This window comes from Strongylocentrotus purpuratus, unplaced genomic scaffold, assembly GCF_000002235.5.
Source record: "Strongylocentrotus purpuratus isolate Spur 01 unplaced genomic scaffold, Spur_5.0 spur5_scaffold_9, whole genome shotgun sequence".
Lineage (NCBI taxonomy): Eukaryota > Metazoa > Echinodermata > Echinoidea > Camarodonta > Strongylocentrotidae > Strongylocentrotus > Strongylocentrotus purpuratus.
The window spans coordinates 28219252-28243333 of record NW_022145615.1 but is presented as its reverse complement, the minus strand read 5'-3'; the positions used below and the strand labels follow the sequence as shown (position 1 = coordinate 28243333).

Sequence of the window (24082 nt, the reverse complement as noted above, 5' to 3'; positions counted from 1 at the left end):
AAGAAAGTATATTTCTTGTTTCTAGACCTTATACCTATAAGGCAACAACGAATATTTCTAGTTCTACTTAGAATAGGTGAGATATAAAATTACACACTAGTTTCAAACACAAAGAGATATACATATGTAATTGTTGGTTATTGTATTTTGTTTGTTATAGCGCTTAGAGACTTCGGTGGAAAGCGCTCTATAATCAAGCACCGTTCTTTATGTTTTTTTTGTATTATTCATAAATATACTATCAGTTTCACTTTTAAAAAAGTGAGAAGAATGCATGGGGCTGCGGGGCATATATGTTTTTCGTTGTAATTAAGGTTTACAAGACTTGTTTTATTATGGGGGGGGCATGTATCATGTACCCTCTCCCCACTCCGGACCCCCACCCCAACCTAGCTGCCAACTGTTGGCGGCCACTATACTGTCCCGTGAAACAAAGAAAAACTCACATTACCAAGCAAAATATTTCTTAGACAGCGCCCTCTGTGGTATAATTCAACAACCCTTCCGCCATCTTCACGAAGGTCAGTGCGATTCAATGGGAACTTTTGTTTAGGTCGTCGCTTTAATTCGCACACAGAGAAAAGGAAGATCTTCAGCTACTGCAAATGACAGAGACTGTGATTTGACGTCGTCGTAGCTGCTTTTGAAAGTTTCAAAATGTCGTGTGCTGCCTCTCTCAAACGAGAACTCAAGATTTTAGAGACACATTTCCCCAAAGAAAATGAAAGGTTCCAACTCCTGTCGGCGAACATGGATGAATTGACTTGCAAGTTTATCGGTTCAAGTGACGAGGTCTTTATCATACATTGCAATTTCACAGTAAGTTGGATAGAAAAATGAAAGAAACTCTCCTTCCATTTTTGTGGTAAAATACTTTTAATAAAATGACCAAATAATCTATACTAATGTCAGTGAAATGTGTAGAATAGGTACTTGTTGACATGGATATGGATGTCTGAGACTGAGTGAGAGTGAGACTGAGAGTTGTGATCACTGATTAGACTTTGGTCTTTGACTTTGGTCTGTCGGTAACTCCAGGAAGCTACGGACACCGACGCCTGAGGCGTCGGAGCTTCAGAGGCCGCATAGGAAAACGATTCAAACAGCGGGTTTGCCACATTATCTCAAAATATGCAAAGGGAGTAGATCTAATTACAATTTTGACACTAGGTTGCTCAACTCCTCTGGGCATCTCGCTGGCCACTTGAAATTATAATTTGAAGAAGTCTTCCGATGGGAAAAAGGGGGTGATTCTTCGTCCTACCCCGACGATTCTTCCATCATTATCGTCAATTCAACATGGCGAAGAGAAAGTGTGCATGCGCGGTAGCGGCGCAGCAAATGAATGCATATCTTGAGATAATGTCGCCAACCCGCTGTTTGAATCGTTTTCCTATGCAGCCTCTGAAGCTCTGAGTCTGATGCCTTCAGTGTCTGCGTCTGAGCTTCCTGGAGTTAGTTGTTGGTAGACACCACACCACAAGTACTCCTCATATACTAGAGTCTAGACATGATAGAGGAACACTCAACAGGATAGTACTGTTAAGAATGACTGAACATATTGAAATGAAATGACTAAGTTGACGTAGTTAATACCAACTGGCCAGTGAAATTAGATTTAACGAATACTAAAGTTATATTTTACATCGTGATCATTTGATTAATGTGACTGTGACGTGAGTGAGGGTAATGAAATGAGAAACATAACAACATTATATCTGATGTCTATTCTTTCATATTTTTGGCGCTCATGTTAATAATAATAATAACAATGATAACTAATGAAATTATAGGAATGAAAATAATGATGATAATAAGAAGAATAATTTACAATTATGATTTTAACGGAAAAGGTGAGTTTTTAGATATTGAGAGATTGGGAGTTATTGAGAGATTTCTGGTTGAAGAGAAATCTGTTTAGGCCCTACATGACACATGTATTGTAGGTTATTTAACAGTTTGGGAGCATCAGCAACTGTTGTGAATGCTCAAAATACATTGTGTGTGGATATTAATCACAACAGGCAACAAATGAAAAATACTCCAAAGTCATAAAAAAACTAAGTGGGTGTAAGTGTCAAAACTTTGGGGCTCTGAGTTTAATGATTATTTATCATGTTTGGAAGTGATTTATTTTTCAAAATAGCTGTCCGTTAAACCCAAAGGTAAAATTTCTTATTGCATTAGTGACAAGCCAAATATATATGTACACACAAAATAGTAATAGACTTCTGTCCATTTCATTTTAAAAAAAATCATAAGAACTCTGATAACGTCTTCTCCAGAAATAAAGATTTTCCAGACTTTTGATGGGAATATTATTAATTTCTTATTATGCATGAATCCAAAAGTTGTAGTTCATAATTTCGTGATTGATTTTAAACAAAATTGTTTCAAGGAAATTTTAAGTGGCTCTCTCCATTGGTGGGGCCAGATGTATTTTTTTTTAAATTTGGTTGAACTACATTTTGAAATGTAGGGTTTACTCAGCCATTCCTTTTGCAGTACATGTGTAGCACTACATCTTCACTTCTGGATCATGTAGTTTTCTTGGAGCCATCAACAAGATTCAACATCAATCAGAATACGCACGTTTTGACAATTTCCTCTACAGTTTTCTGAATAAATTATTGTCGGATTGCAGAGTATAACCCCTACAAATGTACATTCTGTATGACTAACTGACTATGACTCATGTGAGTATAATTAACCAGGAAATTACACAACTTTTTTTTGTGAAAAAACAAAATAGTTTTGTTTTTGCCCCCCCCCCCCCCCCACCCCCTCCATCTTCCATTATGTTCAATGCCTCATCATTATATGGCCAGATATTTTAGGAAGAAAATTAATTGTTTGATTGTTACTATCTTGAAATATTTGTGTGAGAGAAACTGAGAGGTATGCCACTGACATCTGTTGTCCAGATCCACAATAAAAATCATTACAGTGTATATTATTATGGTATTTTGTTTTCATTCTATATAGGATTCCTACCCTATGTCACCCCCAGTCTGGTTCTCTGAAGCAGATGATGCAGTTATCTCAACAGTGATAGAACAATTAGGTGATGTAACAGGTTCAGAATGCTTGGTGAGTACATAACAACCACTTGACAAAATCAATAGTATTCTTTGAAAGTTCTCTAGAACTTTGAAATTTGCTTTCTTCTACAACAGCTTAGGATTAATTTTGTTGGTTTGTTTTTGTTTTAGATGTACATGTAATTAGTTAAAACAGTAATTTTTCTCCTGTTTTTCCCTAGGTTGGATTAGGTTATTAAATGGATTATAGTACTGTTTGCAGTGTATGTTGTTTTCCTCACATACCATTTTTTCACTGGGCGTGTGAAGTAAGTCTTTTTTGACTGGTACATTAATGCACTGAGAATAGTGAGAAAAAACTTCAAATCTCTCTGTTGTAAATATGATCATATTTCAACATAAAGTTTCATTACATGTACGGTACATGGAATATATTATGAAGAATACAAGCAGAGTAAAATGCAATTCTTAGCATATTTGAGGCAAATTGTTATTCAATTCAATTTTCTTTGTATCTTTCTTTGAATGATCTCGCCTACAGTTGTTGCGGCATGTGAAACATTTAGTGTGTGAACTGTGTAAGCTTCATAATGTAAATCTACCAGTCAGTCTGCCTCATCTTGTGCGACAATTACCACCAGAGGTAAGCTTATCATATTCCACCCCATTTGAGCTTAAAGGTATAGACTAGTTCTGGTCATGCGATTGCATTGTGAAAGAAACGTTGTGGAATCTAGCATAAAAGTATTTGTGTGTTCTGCAAGGTTCTGGAATCATCAAAATGATAAGAAATTTGGCCCAGTCTTGGTACAGTTACAAGCACTGTACACAGAGAGATGTATAAGGGGCTACCCTACATGTATATCTATCCAGTCGAGATAGATATAATAATTTACCAAATATATCAATTAGTAGGCGGTTTCCTGGCAAAATTTGTATCATCACGTATTAGTCAAAACATATTCTTTCACATGATTGGTAATAAGAGCTTCCATTTCATTTTTTGAGCTGGGGCATTTCCAAAACTGGTCTTTACCTTTGATGGGCTGTTCCAGCATGTAGGGCAGACTATTCCATGGTGTCGGGAAGCCTGAAAGGGGGGGGGGGGTAGCTAGTAATGAGGTGGGTTAAATGCAAAAGCAGAGTAGCCATGCTTTGGAGTATCGGGTGGGTGTGTATAGTCTTTTTCTCACCTTCTTTAATTCTCTCCCATTTTCTCAGAATGATAAACAATAGCATTTCCTAAATGCTTTGTTTGATAACTTGGCCTTTAAAAAAAGGGTCATGTGAAAATCTGTTTTTAGCTTTTTTTTTCTTACCTTTTTTTTTCTTACTGATTGTTTTACTAGGTTTATAGAATCCAATAAAAAGAACTAAATTTCACAACTTGTTGACAATCTCTTACCAGTGTTACAAAACACTTGCAGAGCTAGCCCATGGGGTCTATCATATGATGTTGGAATAGAGAACTTCCTCAGTTATGTATCTAGCAAAGTCCATCAGCATTACCCATCATTAATTTGACTTGTTTTTTTCTACCAGAGAAATGATGAGGAGATGGTTAGTGCAGATGAAGATGAAATACCAGATGATGATGATGAGGAAGAGGTCCATGAGGTTGATGATTGCTTAGACCATTATGAAATGGAAGATGAACCTAGGTAAGACTTCATTGAGATTTGGTTATTTGAGTATTAAAGGGCCACCTAGTCTGCATGAAAAATTTTTTATATTTTTTTTAATTATTATTTATTTGACCAATCGGAAAACATACATGAGTATAACAATCAGAGAATACATAGACATTTCATAATACATTCAAACAGCTTTATGAAAGTGGAGAGGAGATAGAGAGAAGGATACAATCTGCTGGTCAGGGGTGACAAAAGCAATTTAAATTGCTATTACTCGAAAGCATGTCACCCCCCACAGTCTGCATCCTGGAAAATTAAGAGTAAAGAACAGAATAAAAATTCACAATATGAGAAAATAAATAAATATATATATATATATATATCAGGATAACAATAGTTGGAGCAATTACTATTATATCCTTGATTACTTTCATTACATCATTATGTCTTTACGTTCATCACATAAATATATAAATTTTCAAATCAATAACTTGGTGCTTACATTAGAAACATTTGATATGATTATTATTGGGGAGGAAAGTTACATAATAGTATAAAATGCTTAACAATAATTTCTAACTTACAAAATGAAATGAATAAAATTGTAATCTGAAGCCTAATATGTACTGAACGGAACAAAGAAATGAGCTTGCAATATTGATATTATTTCTAAGTGACAAAATAAACAAATTAGTCAGTTATGATCTAGGTAAGATGTATAATTAATCTTAGGGTTTCCAAAAAGGCACAGAAAAATATTTAAACAGTTGCTTTTAAGTGACGATCAGCTTGAGAGAAATGGACAGAATTTGAAATCAGACAAGAGTATGAAAAATATTACCATTAATAATTATCAATACATTGTTTTACATTGAATTTAATGAGTTCAATGAACAGTGAGAAGAGATTGTTTCAGTGTTGAAAGGAAGGATGGAATAGAATTAAGTACAGCAGTATCTTTTATTTCTGTGGGAAGGTTGTTCCACAGTCTTGGAAAGCGGTGAGATGGAGAAAGAAAAAGTGACTGTGTCCAAGAAGGAAGGTGGCGGAATGTAAGTACCTCTTGCCGCCTGGAATTGATCTGGGTGGATTCAGTAAGAGCCTCACAAAGGTTGAGACCACTGAGGCATTTGAAAGTGAATGAAAGAAGGAGATAGTCTCTCCTGGAAGATAAGCTTGACCAGTGAAGAGTAGTGAGTCTATCTTCATAGGACATGTCGCCTCTCCGTTGTTTAAGGGCAATACGTGTGGCTGTGCGCTGAACGTGTCTAATTGCTGCTCTTGTTTGAGGGTGTGAGGATGCCAGGCTGGACATCCGTATTCTAGTATTGGAAGAATGAGAGCTTTGTAAATAGAGAAAATGGCTTGTGTTGAAGCTTGACCTGCCACTACTCTAATGAACCCGAGGAGACGGTTGGCCCTTTTGACGATATTATCAATATGTGTGTTCCATTGTAGATTAGCACAAATTGTGACCCCTAGATAAACATATGAAGGGGCACGTGAGAGGTCAGACGTGTTGAGTTTGTATATTGGGGGTTGCAGATTCCTGCTCCTAGTTACATGGAGTATTTTACATTTGGAGGGATTGAAAGCCATTTGGTTCTGCTCGGCCCATTCATGTAGGAGTTGCAAATCAGTTTGAAACCTCTCTTCATCATTGGGTGACTGCACCGTACGAAACATCAGAATGTCGTCAGCAAACATAACAGATTTAGAAGAAAGGGGGAGGGAAATATCATTGATGAAAAGGTTGAAAAGGAGAGGGCCTAAACAACTACCCTGGGGCACTCCGGAAGTCACATCAACCCAGGGAGAAGAGGAACCCTGAAAAATTACACGCTGTAATCGTCCAACGAGGAAGGACTTAATCCATTTCCAGAGAGTACCTGTGACATTAAACTGTGCAGATAGTTTAGACAGTAGGATGTGATGAGGCATTTTATCAAATGCTTTGGACATATCTAGGAAAGCTGCATCTACACGAGGAGGACGATTTTTATCAAGAATTGTACACCAAGCTTGTAGGACATTGATAAGCTTGGTGACGCAACTGCGTTTCTGTGTAAAACCGTGTTGGTTTGGATTGAGGAGACCACATGTTTCTACATGTTCGAGAATGGAAGAAGAAACAATTTGCTCAAGAACCTTACATATAACAGAAGTGAGGGCAACTGGTCTGTAGTTTGACATGATTGATCTGTCACCCTTCTTAAAGACAGGAGTAATGTTTGACCGACGCCAAGAATCTGGTAATTTGCCTGTATTAAAGGATATTTTAAAGAGATGGACGAGAGGATTAGATATTTCTAGGGCACAGTTCTTCAGTATAACGGGAAGAACCCCGTCAGGTCCTGGGGCTTTAGATGCTGAGAGCTGAAGGAGGCGGTTGCCTACCTTGTGAACCTGTACCTGTATTGAGGAAAGCTGTGGAATTGGTAATGAACCAGATGGTGGTTCATCACTGACTGACCCAGAGGGGTTAAACACAAGAGAGAACATATCATTAAATGCATTTGATATTTCAGACGGTTGAGAGAGGGAACACTGTTATTCACAAGAAATTTGGGAGGTGGAGCATTCTGCATTCTGCTCTTAAAGCCCCACTGCACTCGTTTGGCCAGGAGGGAGTAGACTTCCCTGCATGGTCACTGACAGGTGGTTATCTCATCAAATAAGCTCTCAATTAACATAAGAAAAAGGGCATCATGGGGTACCAATGGTCACCGATTAGGCATTGTTTACTAAATAGAGGGTGCAAGTAGTTATCAGTAGTGCAGTGGAGCTTTAATCATGAAGAATGTAGCCTTATTTACATATGACTCAATATACTGCTACAAAAAGAAGATTGCAGTGGACAAAAGATATTCATGTGCCCCCCTAAAAACAAAGTCCCTTCAAAAAGTGTATTTCTTATCCTTATGTTGAACATGTAAAACGTGAAGTGGACTTTTCTGTGTAATTTTATTTTGCCGCAGCCGTGGGGTTGTATCATGTGTGATTATAGCATCATTGTAAAGAGATAATATACATATACTGAAGGTATTTTAATCCACCTTGTTTAACACATGTCCTCTTTACCAAAGATTCCCATACTGAACTCCCAATCCCTTAGACTGATAGATATTTCAAAATATGGTTTAGATGTTACAAACAATTGCTTTCAATATATGTTTATTACAAGCTAACAAGCAACAATTGTTGTTGTTGTCTTTATTTTGCTTTCCTACTTTCAGCAAAAACGAGAAGGACAACGACGAAAAGGAAATTGATGCAGAAAACTTTGCAGTGCTAGCAAGACTGAAATCAAATCAAAGGAAAGATTACTTAAAGGTATGCCCTCAGTGACAGTTTTTGCATTGTATTTATTATGTGAAATGACTGTAGTTTGTTATATTAAAGCCCATGTGTATTTTTATAACCCATGAACTGTATTTCATTATACATATATTACTTTGTTTTCAGGTACATGGCATTATTTGTTTGTACTAATTCAAGTAATAAGCAAATTCTGATAATAAGCACAATAAGAAAACAACAATATATATTCCTCTGACTTGATTACTTAATCTCTCAGAAAGATAATCTCTTTCAGCAGAAGTGTAAATGCTGACTTCTCTACAGTAACCTCCACCTGTAATTGTTTTCAACAGACTATGTTGCAAATATTTACTGTGAATCATTCTCATGGCGTGTACAATGTGTTCCTTTCACACACTCTACTTAATTAAACAAATTAAAAAAACTTGTTTGAATGTAGGGCTCTGTGTCCGGATCGGTAGGAGCTACAGATAGGCTGATGAAGGAACTAAGGGATATCTACAGATCGGACAGCTTCAAGAAGAAAAAGATGTATTCAGTAGACCTGGTCAATGACAGCTTATATGACTGGAATGTCAAGATATACACGTAAGTTTCAGCTGTTCTACGTCACATGCTCAAGCAACAAATGCTCTACTGTTATTTCCTACACTAATTCAAACTGAATCCCTGGACCAAAAACTATTCACAAATGCACCCTGACCCTAAACCTAAACTAAAACACGATTGTAACCCTGACCCATACCCAGGGCTCAAATTAATTTTTTGCCCACGGGGGCTCTTCCAAAAAAAAAAGAGCCCTCGTGAGCCTTCTCACGGGGGCTCTTTTGATGCTGACGGGGGCTCTTATTCTAATACAAATTTCCATTGAATTGGTACCCGTGAAACTCCTTGGTATTTTACAGACCTGCCAACCAGTACGATTTAGTCGTATTTAGTACGATTTTTAGAAGCAAATACGACAGTACGATTTTCCTTAATAAAATACAATTTTTAATTTTTAATTTTTGATTAGTATTTTGTGTGTGCATCCGCCATTTTCAATGGCAAAATGTCCATTCTGTCCTGTAAAGTATCCTACAAGCATCTCACATCGGCAATTTGGGGATGTTCATTGGTTGATCGAACACACCAGTCATGACGAAATCATGCATATTCAACCAATGATCAATAAAAAAAATTCTTCCTGTATGTAGAAACTGTAAGAGGCATTGATCCGCGTAACAATTCTTGTTTATTTTCAAGAATACAACTTTTGTCAGTAAAATACAACTTTTGGGACTAAAGAATACAGTTTTTGAACTCCAGAGGTTGGCAGGTCTGATTTTATCAATATCATTTATTTAAGTCGGTATTTTCCCTCTTAGAAATTTACTTGTTACATAGCTGTTATTGACTTTTATCCCCCGTGACGACATTTTCTCCATTTCTTCCCGTTCTGCACATAATTTCCTCCTCATTATTCGGAGCAACCTTATTTACATTCTTTATTTATTTTTAGTCTTTACCATATCCTTCCAAAACACAGGGGCGGATCAAGCTTTTTGCTAAGGGTGGGGGGGGGGGCATCCCAAATACGATGTGGAGCATCGTTCACGAGCCGCATAGCGGCGAGGCGATTTTTGTTTTTGCTATTTTGAACCCCCGTAAGTGGTGTTTTCCTGGCATCTACTGACATCTACTAATACTGTGTAGGTCTGGACACATGATAGCATTTTTCTATGCACATCACATTTTCCTTGGCAGCCCAAGGGGGAGGGGGGGGGGGGGGGGAATTAAACCCCCTAAACCGCCTAGATCCGCCCCTGCAACATCTTATGCCTTCTTCTTCTTCTCAATATTGATTTACTGGTCGAGTTACATTATTTGCTGGTCTTTAAGAATCACCAGATTTCAGAGGATTCAAACTTTTCACAACGAAAAACTTCTCCATGTTTCAGTCCTTGCGCGATCATCGATCTCCAGTTCCAGCAGATATTGGGCGTCAGCGTGCACACCGGTAGTACCAGCGCAGTATAGCCACTGTGCTGACGGCCGCACCGCGAGCTTCCGTTGTTTGTATCGGTGATACTCGTAGAGATGGTAGAGAAAGCGCCATCTAAGCTCCATTTCATTGGTTTAAAGGTAAAGACCAGTATTGGAAACGCCCTAATTTCAAAAAATGAAATGGAAGCTCTCATTACCAATCATGTGAAAGAATATGTTTTGACTAATACATGATGATCAAAAATTTGCCGGGAAACCGCCTCCTAATTCATATATTTGGTAAATTTGTTTCTCTCATGGTCTGTGAGAGATATAGGGTAGTTCCATATACATCTTTCTGTGTATAGTGCTTGTAACTTTACGAAGAATGGGCCAAATTTCTTATCATTTTGATGATTCCAGAACCTTGCAGATGCTAGATGCTAGATGATCAACCTTTTCTGATTGATTTCACGTTTCTTTCACAATGCAATCGCATGACCATTACTGGTCTTTACCTTTAAGGTTTGAAAATTGATACTCAATTTTGTGTTAAAGTTATATCAGAAAAGATAATCTTTATTTTATAATTCCACGGGGGCGATTTTTAATTTTGCAATCGCTCCCGTGAGCAACCTGACGGGGGCGATTATGGAGCTCACGGGGGCGAATCGCCCACCGCCCCCGTGTATTTTGAGCGCTGCCCATACCCCTTATTTTTGACCAAACGAATTCTAGAGCAGCCATATATGGCGTGAATGTTTTTTTTTTTTCTCCAAACATTTAAGCTATTCTTTGTCATATTTGAATATGAGGGCATTTGAAGAGTTGGTTATTGTTGGTTATTGGTGGTTATTTTACCGGGCTGCTAAGAAAGCATTAATGCTTGTAAGTAAGCAACCAGACGGCCGACAGCTTTAGGTCCTCTCCAAGGGAGCTGGTAATAAGGATTAATGCCTTACCAAAGGGCACTAGCGCATCGCTTTGGTTTCGAACCTGGGTCACTAGATTACGAGACCACTGCTCTACCAACTGAGCTATGGCGCCTCCTCCGAGTAATCTTTTTCAGGGGACATTTCTTCTCCGATTAAGAATGAGAAAGCTCAGATATTGTTCACCTATGCCAAATTAGCAGAACTCAACCTTTTCTTTTTAACTTCCCTTTCACAGAGTTGATTCGGACAGTCCACTCCATGCAGACCTTTGTCAACTAAAGGAGAAAGAAGGCAAGGATCATATACTCCTCAATATGACCTTCAAGGTAAGAATCACAATTATCCGTCACGATCGATAGATACAGAAAACTTCCATTGGTTGAGGTGATAGTAACATGGTATTCAAAAACAAATAATTAGTAGGCAAGCTTTTATCCACACATGTAGTATTTCTTAGGCTTTGTTATTCAAGAGTGACTCAAAGATAGTTTATTTCCCAGAGAACAGATGACGTAGTTTTCTTAAAATGACTTTTTCTCTATTTTTGAGAAGAGAGATAGATATATTACTTATCCTGATAAATCTATAAATGTTTGTGCATCAATGGTTAATAGCTGTACAGTGATCAGGTATCTCTGCAAACACCAATGAAAAGTTGCTATTTGAAATTAGTTTTGGCAATTCATACAATTTTAATGAAATAGAGATGACATAATTTTCTGAACTGCACCCATGTGGCCAGAGCGATGCCACCTGTAAGTGTATTTGAGTTAGCAACCCAAAAGTTAGAGCGCCATCTTGGGTGACAGACTTTCATAGACAGAGTTTCACTGTAACTGCAGCCAATCAAAAACAACAAGTTGGCAAAGCTTTTATGGGAGTGTTTCTTTTATTCTTGTTTAGCTATCTTTATGAGCCAAGCTTCATTTCTTTGAACTCTGTGAAAACTTCTTGCATACTGTTAGTCAATAAGTTGTCTGCAGCTATGAAGATGTTGCAGATATTCATCAACTTGTCTTAAACATCAAATCTTCCATGTTTGTCTTTGAAACTCTGTCTATGAAAGTCTGTTGCCCAAGATGGCGCTCTAACCATTTGGGTTGCTAACTCAGATACACTTACACCACCTGTTTGCACCCGTGTGGGATGTGACATTGACCACATTGTGTCATGCTTTGTGCATTTGTTGTTTGGGAGGAATGAATGAAAAGATGTCCTTTCTAAATTTTGAATCATTGTTTCACAAGTCATTAACATGTAAAACGACATGTTCATGAGAATTGTGATTGGTCAAGATACTGGATAGTGTCATGCCATATAATAATAAAATTTGATTGAATCAAAACCTGAAATATTGGCATTTCATGAAGCGCTTAGAGACATTTGTATTAAGCACTATATAAAAGCTAAATATTATTATTATTATTTATCATCTATCCAACCTAGTTTCTTGATTCATGGTACATGTATGTCTTGTGTTCTCTCTCTCTCATTTCCTCTACTTTTCTTTCCATCTCTCTCTGTCTAGGAGCACTACCCCTACGACCCTCCGTTCGTGCGGGTGGTTTGGCCCATCCTAACAGGTGGATACGTTTTAGGGGGTGGTGCAATATGTATGGAGCTGCTTACTAAGCAGGGTTGGAGCAGTGCCTATACCATTGAGGCTGTCATCCTTCAGATTGCTGCTACGCTAGTCAAAGGCAAGGCCAGGATACAATTTGGGGCCGGCAAGGTGAGGAAATGATGATATTGATGGTAATCATGATGATTATGATAGTGATGATGATGATGATGATGATGATGATGATGATGATGATGATGATGATGATGGTGATGATGTTGATGACGATGATGACGACGATGATGACGATGGTGATGGTGATGGTGATGATTATGATGATAATACCAACAATAACAAAAACAAGCTTTAGTTTATGAAGTACCTTTCCAGTTACAAGTAACCAAACCAAAGCATGTACAGTATTATTATCTCCTTTCTCTGAATTCAATACTACTATACAGTATAGTGCATAATGTCCACTTCTCTAAGAGTATTCCAGTCAGTTGCCATTTTAGGAGATGGGCCATAGTTGATCATAAAGTGAAATTCACTAATCTTGTCTCAATGAAATTATACTGATGATTCAAATGGTCATTAGAAGGAGATTTTGTTATGATACATATAACAAGTGTGATTTTTTTTCATTCTTATGAGTCATTTGGACTTAAAACTCTGGAAATACCCATCTTTGTGCCTTAAATTTTGTTTGCTATGAAATGGTAATGTAGTCTTCATAGTCTGCATCCACAGACTTTTGGATTTCCCAAAAATATATAGTTGGTAAAGAGAGCAGTAGCTTGTATCAGAGAGTTTATTTAGGGTATACCAAATACATGTACATGTATGTGAAATCTTACTCAACGTATCAACCTTAAACATCTCTTTGCATAAAGTAGTGCTATAAATCTTACACAAACGTTTGTGAATGTTGTTCAACGATATTTGCTATTGTACTTTTCAATTGTATTCCAATGGCAATTTAGTTGTAAGACTGTGACGAAGGAATTAGTTCAATAAAACCTTTCTATATTCTATATTATTACCCGTATCAGACATCTGAGCTGGTCATTTACAAAACCGTATTGCCCTAGTTTTCACTAGCAGTGGGAACGGAGGGGTATATTCTTTGTATTTTCATTGGTCTCCCTGCGCGTATTGACTTTGCGTGTAGAGACGAGTGAAAATATACCTTGGTATTTCCACGGTCTCGCATTTTCATTGCGCATCTATTAATATTATGCGTACGAGAACCTGCGCACTTTGCGCGCACTCTATTGTGACGTAATAATCACACCAAATACACACTGTTTGTAGTGTATCGAAAATTGTGTCAAGCACTGGATGCACAGTGTTGGTTTGACAAAGTTTGTTCAGTTCTTGAGATTGTCATGGTGGATGTCTGTATTTGCTCTAGATGTCCGATTTGGATAACAATAAAAATATTGACTGGCTTTACTTTCGGGGGATATCAGAAATATTGACCGCGCTAAGACCATATTGCCCTCGTCTTTCGACTCGGGGCAATATGATCTGAGCTTGGTCAATATTTCTGATATACCCCTCAAGGCCAGTCAATATTATATAATTATTAGAAATTTAGCAATGAAATTGTGGAATCTTGTGCAGTATCCTTCTTAGAGAAACAATGGCACTTTATTTCATCTTTGCTCAGTTAATGCAAATTGTAAAAGTCCCATGCACACATTTTTGTTAAATAAAAAAGTGCCAAATATTAACAGTCAGCCCCAAGAAGAAGGAAACAGTGCAGTAGACAGAGTTTAGTCATGATTGTTATTGTGAAATTTGATTCTTTACAGTCATTATCACATGAATATATCTGCTTCACTTGTATTTTTTTTCTCTCGGCAGAGTCAATATAGTCTTGTGAGGGCACAGCAGTCTTTCAGGTCACTAGTCCAAATTCATGAAAAGAATGGTGAGATGTAACTCCTCTACGATTTGGTATTTCACGATTGAATTCCATCGTATATAGGATGGTACCTAATGTACATGATAATGATAATATTAGTAGTCTGGATTTACATAGCGCTTAATATGGAATACCGTCTCTAAATGCATCATTCATTCATGAACATTGTGTGTAAAGGAATCCGATGACCGGGGTAATAATGTCTGTAAAGCGCTCAAAGATGGTATTTCATATTAAGCGCTTTACAGATATTATTACCCTGGTCATCAAATTCCTTCATGCACAATTTTCACCTTCTTCACTCCCAAGGTGAGAATTCGTACCATATAATCACTGTGAGGGCATGAGGCAATTACTAATACAAAGGCTTTCAACATCCTACCAAATCCCTATTTCTCACCTTGGTATGGAGTGGGAAATGTAGATTAATGCCTAGCCAAAGTACATTAGTGCTTTGTCAGGGATCGAACCCACAACCCACAAGTGCTCAAATCGCTCGACTACAACACCTCTACATGTGTGGCCTGGCTAACCCTAGCCCTAAAGTGAACCTAAAACCCAATCACATCTGAAGTCATAACCCTATATCTTTGAGAAATTAAAGATTGAATAACATGTCCCCCAGAGCAAGCATCCGTTTACCTTTTAATGGTGGGATTAATCATCAGTAAACCTTAGCTTGTGATCAAAAACATAGAAATTAGCTATTGCCATCCCTTTTTTTTTCTTTCTCTCTCCCCCCCCCCCTCTCTCTCTTTCTCTGTCTCTCTGTCTGTCTCTTTTTTCTTCTCCCCCCTCTCTCTTTTTATCTGTCAGTCTGTCTTTTTATCTGTCAGTCTGTCTCTCTTTGTCTATCTCTCTGTTTTGTGCATCTATGTTAATATCTACTGGTATATCTCTCAACTCAATTCTAACTAGATGGAACTTCGACTGCGCGCAGTCGAAATGTTGCCTCCGTCATAGAGCAATTTTACAAACCAAAACAGAAGAAATTGTTCAAATTCAAGTTCAATTGTAATCCATTAACGGGTTCTCAGAATATCGTGATTACAAGCAATTTCTCATATACATGTACATCTATGACCCTTTGATCTTTGACCACATGACCCTAACATCTACTCAGTTCATTGGCTCTGCAAGATGTCCCGAGTTAAATAGTAATCCATCTGTCAGTTCTAATGAGAATGCGTTCACAAGCTATTTTTGCATACATAATGAGCCCATGACCTTTGACCTTTGACCTTTGACGTCATGACCCAAGAATCTACTCAGTTCATTGGCTCTGCAAGATACATACATGATCTAAGTTTGGGAGGAATCCATCAATCTGTTCCAATGATAATGCGATCACAAGCTATTTTTGCATGCATAATGAGCCGCATGACCTTTGACCTTGACCTCATGACCCCAAAATTTAATCAGTTCATCGGCTCTGCAAGTAACATACATGACCTAAGTTTGGCAGGAATCCATCAATCGGTTCTTGAGATAACGCGATCACAAGCTGTTTCAGCATACATAATGAGCCCTATGACCTTTGACCTCGTGACCCCAAAATCTAATCAGTTCATCGTCTCTGCAAGATACATACATGACCTGAGTTTGGCAGGAATCCATCAATCGGTTCTTCAGATAACGCGATCACGAGCTGTTTTTGCATACATAATGAGCCCTATGACCTTTGACCTTTGACCTCATGACCCCAAAATCTAATCAGTTCATCGTCTCTGCAAGATACATACATGACCTAAGTTTGGCAGGAATCCATCAATCGGTTCTTCAGATAACGCGATCACGAGCTGTTTTTGCATACATAATGAGCCCTGTGACCTTTGACCTTTGACCTCGTGACCCCAAAATCTAATCAGTTCATCGGCTCTGCAAGATACATACATGACCAAAGTTTGGCAGGAATCCATCAATCGGTTCCTCAGATAACGCGATCACGAGAACGGGACGTACGGACGGACGGACGGACGGACAACCCGAAAACATAATGCCTCCGGCTACTTCGTAACGGAGGCATAAAAACACTGTTGTAGAAGCCTTGAAACCTCAAGGTGTCATAATCATTGCTTAGTGTTTTATTCTATGCAATATAGGTACATTATTCATGCAATATTCTCTATAAAAAAATCATATAATTTTTTTCTTCACTCCATTAGGCTGGTTCACACCACCCAAGGAGGATGGCTAGGAGACTGTCATGTTTTCCAATGCAAAGCAGTTTATCTACAAAGACAAATTGAACTTTTCCCAGATTCTTGGACTTACGTGAACTGCCTTTTCTGGCAGGTGGTGATTGTGATTGATAAACTACGAACATGGATATTATGGATATTACATTGCTAGTGAAATAAATCAGTCTTTTGTAAAGATTCATCATCATCATCATCATCATCATCATCATCTCGTGGAAAACGTTTGCGTGGAGCGCTTCCAGCGAAAAAACAATTGCCAATCCTGGAGGCAACGTAGAGTGCAGTCTGTCTGTCCCTGTACGGTATGCAGCGTTTATGTTTCATTTCCAGCAGAACTCAAGGCCGATTGAGATTAAAATGTAATTATGCCAGCTCTGAGCGGAGTGCCACATTATGACGGTAAACAACGATTTGTAAACTATTATTTTTGTAATGTCAGCAAGGTCATCAGCTGGTGTTTTGGACTTGAACCAAGTGGGAAAGATGGATGTGATCATGTTATTCATGCATTTGGATAAGTCCTTGGATTGGTAGAGCTACACTGAGTTACAACCGACTTTTCCAAGTCGCTCTGCGGACTTCTACCGTTTTTATCCCGGTTTTAATTTTGTACAAGGATTGCGTTCATGTTTGGAAGAATATTATGGATTATACGCTCAATCGCACGTCATAGCCTTCCTACATTGTGTATTTAATCATGGTTCTACAATGTGTATGGAAATCCTTCAAATTTCTCAGAGGATTATCGTATAAAATGCATCTCATATTTGATCCATTGCTAATGAGGTTAATTGCTATGTAAAAGCAATAGTTAATGTGAGGATCTTAATATTTACTAATTCTTTTTCTCACACAAGAAGAAAATTGTGTTTTGTATGGGATTCCTACATACAACAGTAATACTTCAGATGGAAGGATATTCATTATCCAATAGTTCAGAAGTCTGCACGTAGTTAAAAATTTGGGCAAAGCAGAAAGTGTTCAAAGTTACGTCTAATGCAGTATTTTCTGCAGATAGAGAAGCCAACTCTGATATCAAAGGTCATCTTTATCTAATGGACCATGAGACAGAGGTTCTCCAGCTGTCTTCAGCTGTTCTAGTTAGCTGATCATATGACATTCCTGCCCACTGTGTGATGTTATTAGTCCACGGTCAGCCCCTCTTTCTTCTTCCATCAGTTCCTCCTTGCAAGATAGTCTTTGCCAAGTTATTCTCCCATCAAGGAACATGCCCAAACCACTGCAACTGTCTTTAAACAAATTGTGATGAAGTGATTGTGTACCCCCATATAGCTCCCCATCATCTCTCTCACTTTCTTCTTGGACGTATGCAAAGTGTAGTGGATACTCATGCAATTCATCTCAAAAGCATTGATTTGCTTTTCCATCTCTGCATTCAGTGTCCATGTTTCACAGCTATAAAGAGAGACTGATGTTACCAGTGCTCTCAACAGGTAATGGGCTCCAATAAATCAAATGGGCGTGGCACAACCAGCAAGGAACCTATCCAGTATGTTCCTGTCGTTTCCCTTTGCCCCCATACAGTGTTTCCTCCCTTATGTTTATCCAGAAAGAAAAAAATAGCATGAATTCTTTGAAATGGTTCTTTCTTCTGTATATTTGTACTAGATGTTAGGAATATCTAATGGGCCATAAGTTAAAAATATACTTAAAGAATATGATTTCTCTTAAAAATGGGGCAATGCGGTTACTCTATGTAAGCGTCGTCTAAGTGCAGCTCAAACTCCTTGAGTGTTAAAATGAAACTTGAAGAGTAGCACATTTATATGTATGTATAGTTTGTATTGACAAAGCAGATTGAGTGAAATGGCCATTGTATGATGAGAGGGATCCTATGTCTGCAACCCTAAAGATTATACATGAAATGAAGAGGATTTATTTTGTAATTGCTGATTGATTACTTTCATCATATTCCAAATTGCGGAATTGCCCAAGAGTAAGTGTGTCAAAATATAAGCAAGAACAAAGCAATCTTCACTAAAATAGATAGCCATGTCCTTTTAACATTCAAAAACTTGAATGCTATGTCTGTGAACACATCCATTTTATAAGCTTTTTAGGATTTTAAGCATGGAAGATGACATTTTAAGGTTTTTCAATGATATTAATGAAATCTGACTTTTTGTTATTTTTATTATTATTATTATTATTTTTTTTTTTTTTGGGGGGGGGGGAGGGGCCTCATTTTTTAAAAGCTGATATATACATCTCTGTAGTAAAGACTGTAAGTTGTGTGTCTTGACCTGTTATTCATGTACTTAGATGCATTTGCAGACAAAGGCAAATGATTTACATAAGACCTTCAGTCATACTTGAAATATGGTTTAATAAAGAGCGATGTTGACTTATGTTATGTACAATAAGGTGGAAGCAACAATGACAAGTACGACATCACGTTCATCTATTTTTCCATATTTATATGAATGTGTTGTTTGACGGATACATGTATGATGTTTGTATTTGTGCATGTACGTGTATTTGAATGTGAACAGCATTGCCAGATGACAGATTATCTGCTTCCTAAGTAGTTGCTCTTTTTAGCTAACAAAAAAGAGAGGTTACTTCGTCTTGTAGTATGCAGGTCTCGTGCAGTCTGATATACTGGGGTGAATTTTATTTTTTGGGAGGAATACAAAATAGGAGTCATCTTGAAAGTATATATTTAAGGTACATTTTTAGTTTACCAATCAAAATCAGTCCTTTGCAACATGATAACCAACAAAATTTTGCTCCAAAATACAAATATGAAGAAACATATGTCTTTGTATTGTCAGCAAGTTCCAAGCTATGTTTTGCATGTGCATTTGCCCAATGCATGTCAATGTAAAAGGAATATAATTATTTAAGTTGAAGCCATCGGGAAGACATCAAAACATTAAATAGCTTTGCACAATTGAATTACTAGCTTTAATTCATTTCTGCAGCGATAGATTTCTGCCAAGGAAGATGGGAGTAAGACAGAGAATAATTAATGTGAAAGGAATTTGTAATCTTGTAGTTTTTATATGTGTAGAAGATCAAGGAGAAAAAGACATGTGGGTCAAGTTTAGAAAAAGCACATACTCCTTTCTGTTACCTTCTTAACTCTATTCCACACCACTTAAAATCAAACAGAAAAAGAATACCTTATTACATAATGACAAATCTTTCCCACAAATTCACCTGACAGCTGTTTCAATAGTCCTTTGCTCGCCCTTTTGAAATGAGTGTACTTTACAATGATATACATGTATATATTACACCACCCACACATAAGTTCAATAGGCGATACGATGTACTTTTGAAATCACCGTGACATGATTTCTTTGAAGCCTTGGTGACCTTGTTGTTGGTATTGTCTGTTGTAGGGCTTGATGGGTCATTCACCTAACAATGCAGATTGTGTGTTAAATATGGTACTCCACTAGAGATGCTATACTGTCCTCTAGCAAATTTTTTGATGGCGTTATCCTTCCCATATTCTATCATATCCTAGATTATACCCTTGCTTTTTGAATGACCTTCTGATGTGGTATTTTGGCTCCGATTGGCAATCAAAATATGTGCAACCACGCTTTTAGATGTACGCTTTTAAATGTGAAAGTTCTTGGCAAGGAATAAATTCAAGAACACAAAAAACGATTTTTGATGGCAGGTTATCTTGTGCATATAAATGACTAATGAAAATTCCTTCACATAGAATATTTGTTCATAAAATATGAGACCTACAGTAGTTACAGCTCTGAAGTTGTTGATCAATTCCATCACAAACATGGCTTGGTCTTGGGTATTTGTGTATACATAAGTGAGTGATTACCAAATCAAGCTGGTTCAGTCTTTCTCTCAAGCACCACTTGCAAGGCTCGTTCAGTTTGGACGCAGTAAATTGCCAAAAAAAAAAAAAGAACTGCACATTTTTGGTTACTGGTACATTTATATAAATGGCAGCTGCAAGCAAGAAAGGTCCTGTTTGTATTTACCAAGCTCTGTCTTATAAGATACAGAAATTTGGAGGCTTTAGAGGAACAGATATGAAGTAATTTAGATTAATGGTTATGAGGCAAACTGTAGTATGCTGACAATCAACCAATCCCAATACTGAATGTTCAAGAATATAATGGAATCATAAATGCTACACGATTTTGGTGGAAAAGGTTTACTAGCCAAATAGAGATCGATAGAAAAATCAAGTCTATTGTCCTGATCCACTTTTATAGAATGTGCTTAAACACTTTGTTCAAATGTCATGGAAGTTGTTTTTAAGTAAGTTGATGTTGTGTTGAAATATTTCCCTGGTCTAAGCAACCCATTTATTGCATGATAAGGAAATTCCTTTAGGTCATTTTTAAAAACTAAATTCCTTAACCATGACGAAAGATTACTGTTATTCATGCTCTTCGATGTTTTCTGACAATGGGCATAATAATGAATCGCTCGTTAATGTTTCCCATTCCTGCTCCGTTAGTAAGGTTTTGTGCAATATAAAGGCTAACATTCTGTAAGCATTTACAATTTTTCTTGTTTATCCTAAGATTATTGAAGGGTTTTGCATTCATGATTACATAGGATCTTTAACTTGCATTCGTGTAGCTTTGGCTTCATTATATAATTTTTTTCTTCTATATGACATGTTTGCAATCAACTTAATGAAATCTAATCTTCACGACTTAAAGGTTCTCCTGCCCATACATAAGTAGTATTACCTTTGAACTACCGTAATATTCACCTTTCTTACAGATATGTTGTAGTTGAAGAAAGAAACCCATAAGAGGTAATATTCTGCATTGTCATAATCATATTCAAGTGTCACTAAAGTGTAAAACTATTTCTAATACCTCATTGTGTAGATATGAAAACAAATGATGTCATGCACATTAGTGCAGTGTGAGTCGATGAAAAGTAAACCTCATCTTGGGAATAGGCAAGCCTTTTGTGGAAATGGTCCATGTTCCATCATCCTATAATGAAACTTATTTCCCCCTCCAAAGTATACGTGTAGTGGTTTGAATTAAATCCAATTTGAATTGAATATGGGCCCCACTCTGTTTCTTAGCCATAACTGTCTGTAAGTTCTCTAGGATTTCATGGTTAATCCTGTAGTATTACCAGCATTTGATTTAAATGTTTATTCCAGAAAAAAATATTGTTCCCCTATTATTATTATATGATTATATTGAAAGAACATCGTGTTACAAACGAATCGTGTTCAATTGACAATGAGCTTGTTATGAAATATATTTATAACCCATCTTATCGCGTTGCGTAACTTTTCTTCTCTATAATTATGATTGTTAAATGAAGAGTTTTTTTAAATAGTTTCTCTTGTAGCCATCTCAATTTCCTTGTTTTGGGATTGTTTATTAATATTGCAACGCTTGGCTATTAGTCAAAATACAGGCGTATCCTGGATGAATGTATGATCAAATGTTAATATATTGTATTTGAAAGGGGAAAGCAAGTGCTTTATAGGCCGGTTTGGAAAGGGGACTGATTTATTTTCTTCCGTTGTATATGGTATGTTACTCCTGTAGAAAAACCATGAAAATATAAAGGAAGCAATATTTATGATGTGTTTCCTAACTGTTTAATCAATCCAGTCACAAACAGGACAACCCATACAGGACAATCTATTTGCGTAGGAGAGTTACACGTCGGCAAAAAGTAATACCTACCGGGAGAATACATGTTTTCATTCATTTCGAGGTCATGCCATTCGTAAAATGTTCCAAAATAAAAATGGTGATCATTTGGGTTTTTGCTTTTGTGTTGTAGATATATGCAATCACGTTCAATTTTGTGCAGAGCAACTGGTTTCAGGTTACCGCGGTAGTTTTGTCATCGTCTGCGAAGACGCTCATGAGAGTATACATCGGTCAAACCCAATCATGTCCCATAGTATTTTTTCATGATCTTTCTTGAATTCATTTCATAAATTCTTATTATTTTCTACTCTTCTTTGGGGAGAAGTATGTTTGAGGTACGTTCAACGGTTCAAATAAGTGTCTTTTTGATGCATTATGATAGAGATGACAACAATGTAGTAGTGATTGAATGATGACAAGGAGTGAATAAAGACAGTCCACATGGCGCCTCAATGTTGTCATGTGTATTTATGAAATTATCTCTCGTCTGTTTGAGTATGTCCATTCTTTCGTATTATGTGGCCCTTTCGACAACTACCCCTGGGCAACTATCCTAGGGGGTAGTTGCCTGGGGGCTAGTTGTCCGAGGGGGTAGTAGTCCGGGGGGTGGTCGTCCTAAAGGGTAGTTGTCCTAGGGGGTGGTAGTCCAAGGGGGTAGTTGTCCTGGGGGGGGGGGGTGGTCGTCATAGAGGGTAGTAGTCCTAGGGGGTAGTTGACTGGGGGTGGTTATCCGGGGGTGGATGTCCAGAGGTTAGGTGTCCGGATACGCTTTCGACTACGTCGAATACCAAACTAACTTGTCATTGATGTTTAAAGTATAAATTACGATGGCGTAATGTAGTTCACTGGCTTCATAGGGCGGGTGTGACCGCACCGTTTGTCCTACCAGTTTCGTTTGTCCGTCGGACATAATATGCGAGTTTTCTGCTGGCACGGATCGTCCGAGGGACGATCCGTGCGGTTTGCTATCCGCGCAGTCTGTCCCCTCCCCCCCCCCATTGTTTTACGTGTATATTTGATAAAAGGAAGAAACTCGGCAAATCGATGTATTTAGACTCATTGTAAATCATGTGGTTGGCATTTTTTTCTAGAAATTACATAATAATAACTCTCTACAATTTTTTAAAGCAAATGGGGCAGTCCTTTTGAAAGTAGAAGTGAACATTTTCTTTAAAACCTTTATTCTATGAAGGCATACTCGTGATATCGGCCCCACAATTACTGTTGTAATCGATTGTACGTGGCTTCGTACTTACGGTCAGATGAGCATATTTTAATACCATATTCATGACACTGGCAGGTCACTAATTGGCGTATGGTCCAAGGGGCGGAGCCCCCGGAAGCGCAGGGGTTTTAGGCATTACAATTAAGGTCAGATTAGTACTCAGGGGCCAGCCTTAGGGCCCAAGATGGGGTCCAGGGGGCAGAGCTCCCGGAATTAGCTCAGGGGTATGGGCATTTAATTACGGTTACATGAGCATACTTTCTTTTCTATTTCTTTCTATTTAATTATCTTTAATATACTTTTTCAAAAGTGTGGGGATGGGAGGGGGGGGGGGCTTGAGCCCCCAAGCCCGCCGTTCCGCGGGACCTGACATGTCGGCCTCTAAATAGTAAATAAGCACATTTCTTGCCTGACTGTAAATTGTGATATATGTCATTCTCCAACAAACGCATAAAAAGTATAATTTACTAAAAAGCGAGGAAAAATCCCGGAAAATTAGGCCATTTCAGCAACATCTGTATATCACTGGTATCAAATTAGAAAAAAAGAATCACTTTTAAAGTTTATTTTTGGTGGGGGGGGGGGGGGGGGGGGGGGTAGGAACTGGCTGAATACTTACACCTATGG

At 37.7% G+C, this 24082-nt stretch overlaps 1 protein-coding gene across 1 annotated transcript; it reads left to right on the top strand.

Annotated features, from left to right (window-relative positions):
- The first annotated feature begins 504 nt into the window (after positions 1 to 504).
- Positions 505 to 18725, top strand: LOC581772 (ubiquitin-conjugating enzyme E2 Q1). The gene is made up of 10 exons (XM_781758.5): positions 505 to 819; positions 2986 to 3090; positions 3583 to 3684; positions 4584 to 4702; positions 7912 to 8008; positions 8436 to 8584; positions 11132 to 11222; positions 12425 to 12628; positions 14327 to 14393; positions 16553 to 18725. The coding sequence occupies exons 1-10, from the start codon at positions 658 to 660 to the stop codon at positions 16582 to 16584; spliced, it is 1128 nt and encodes a 375-aa protein (XP_786851.4). The 5' UTR covers positions 505 to 657; the 3' UTR covers positions 16585 to 18725.
- Positions 18726 to 24082: the final 5357 nt, after the last annotated feature.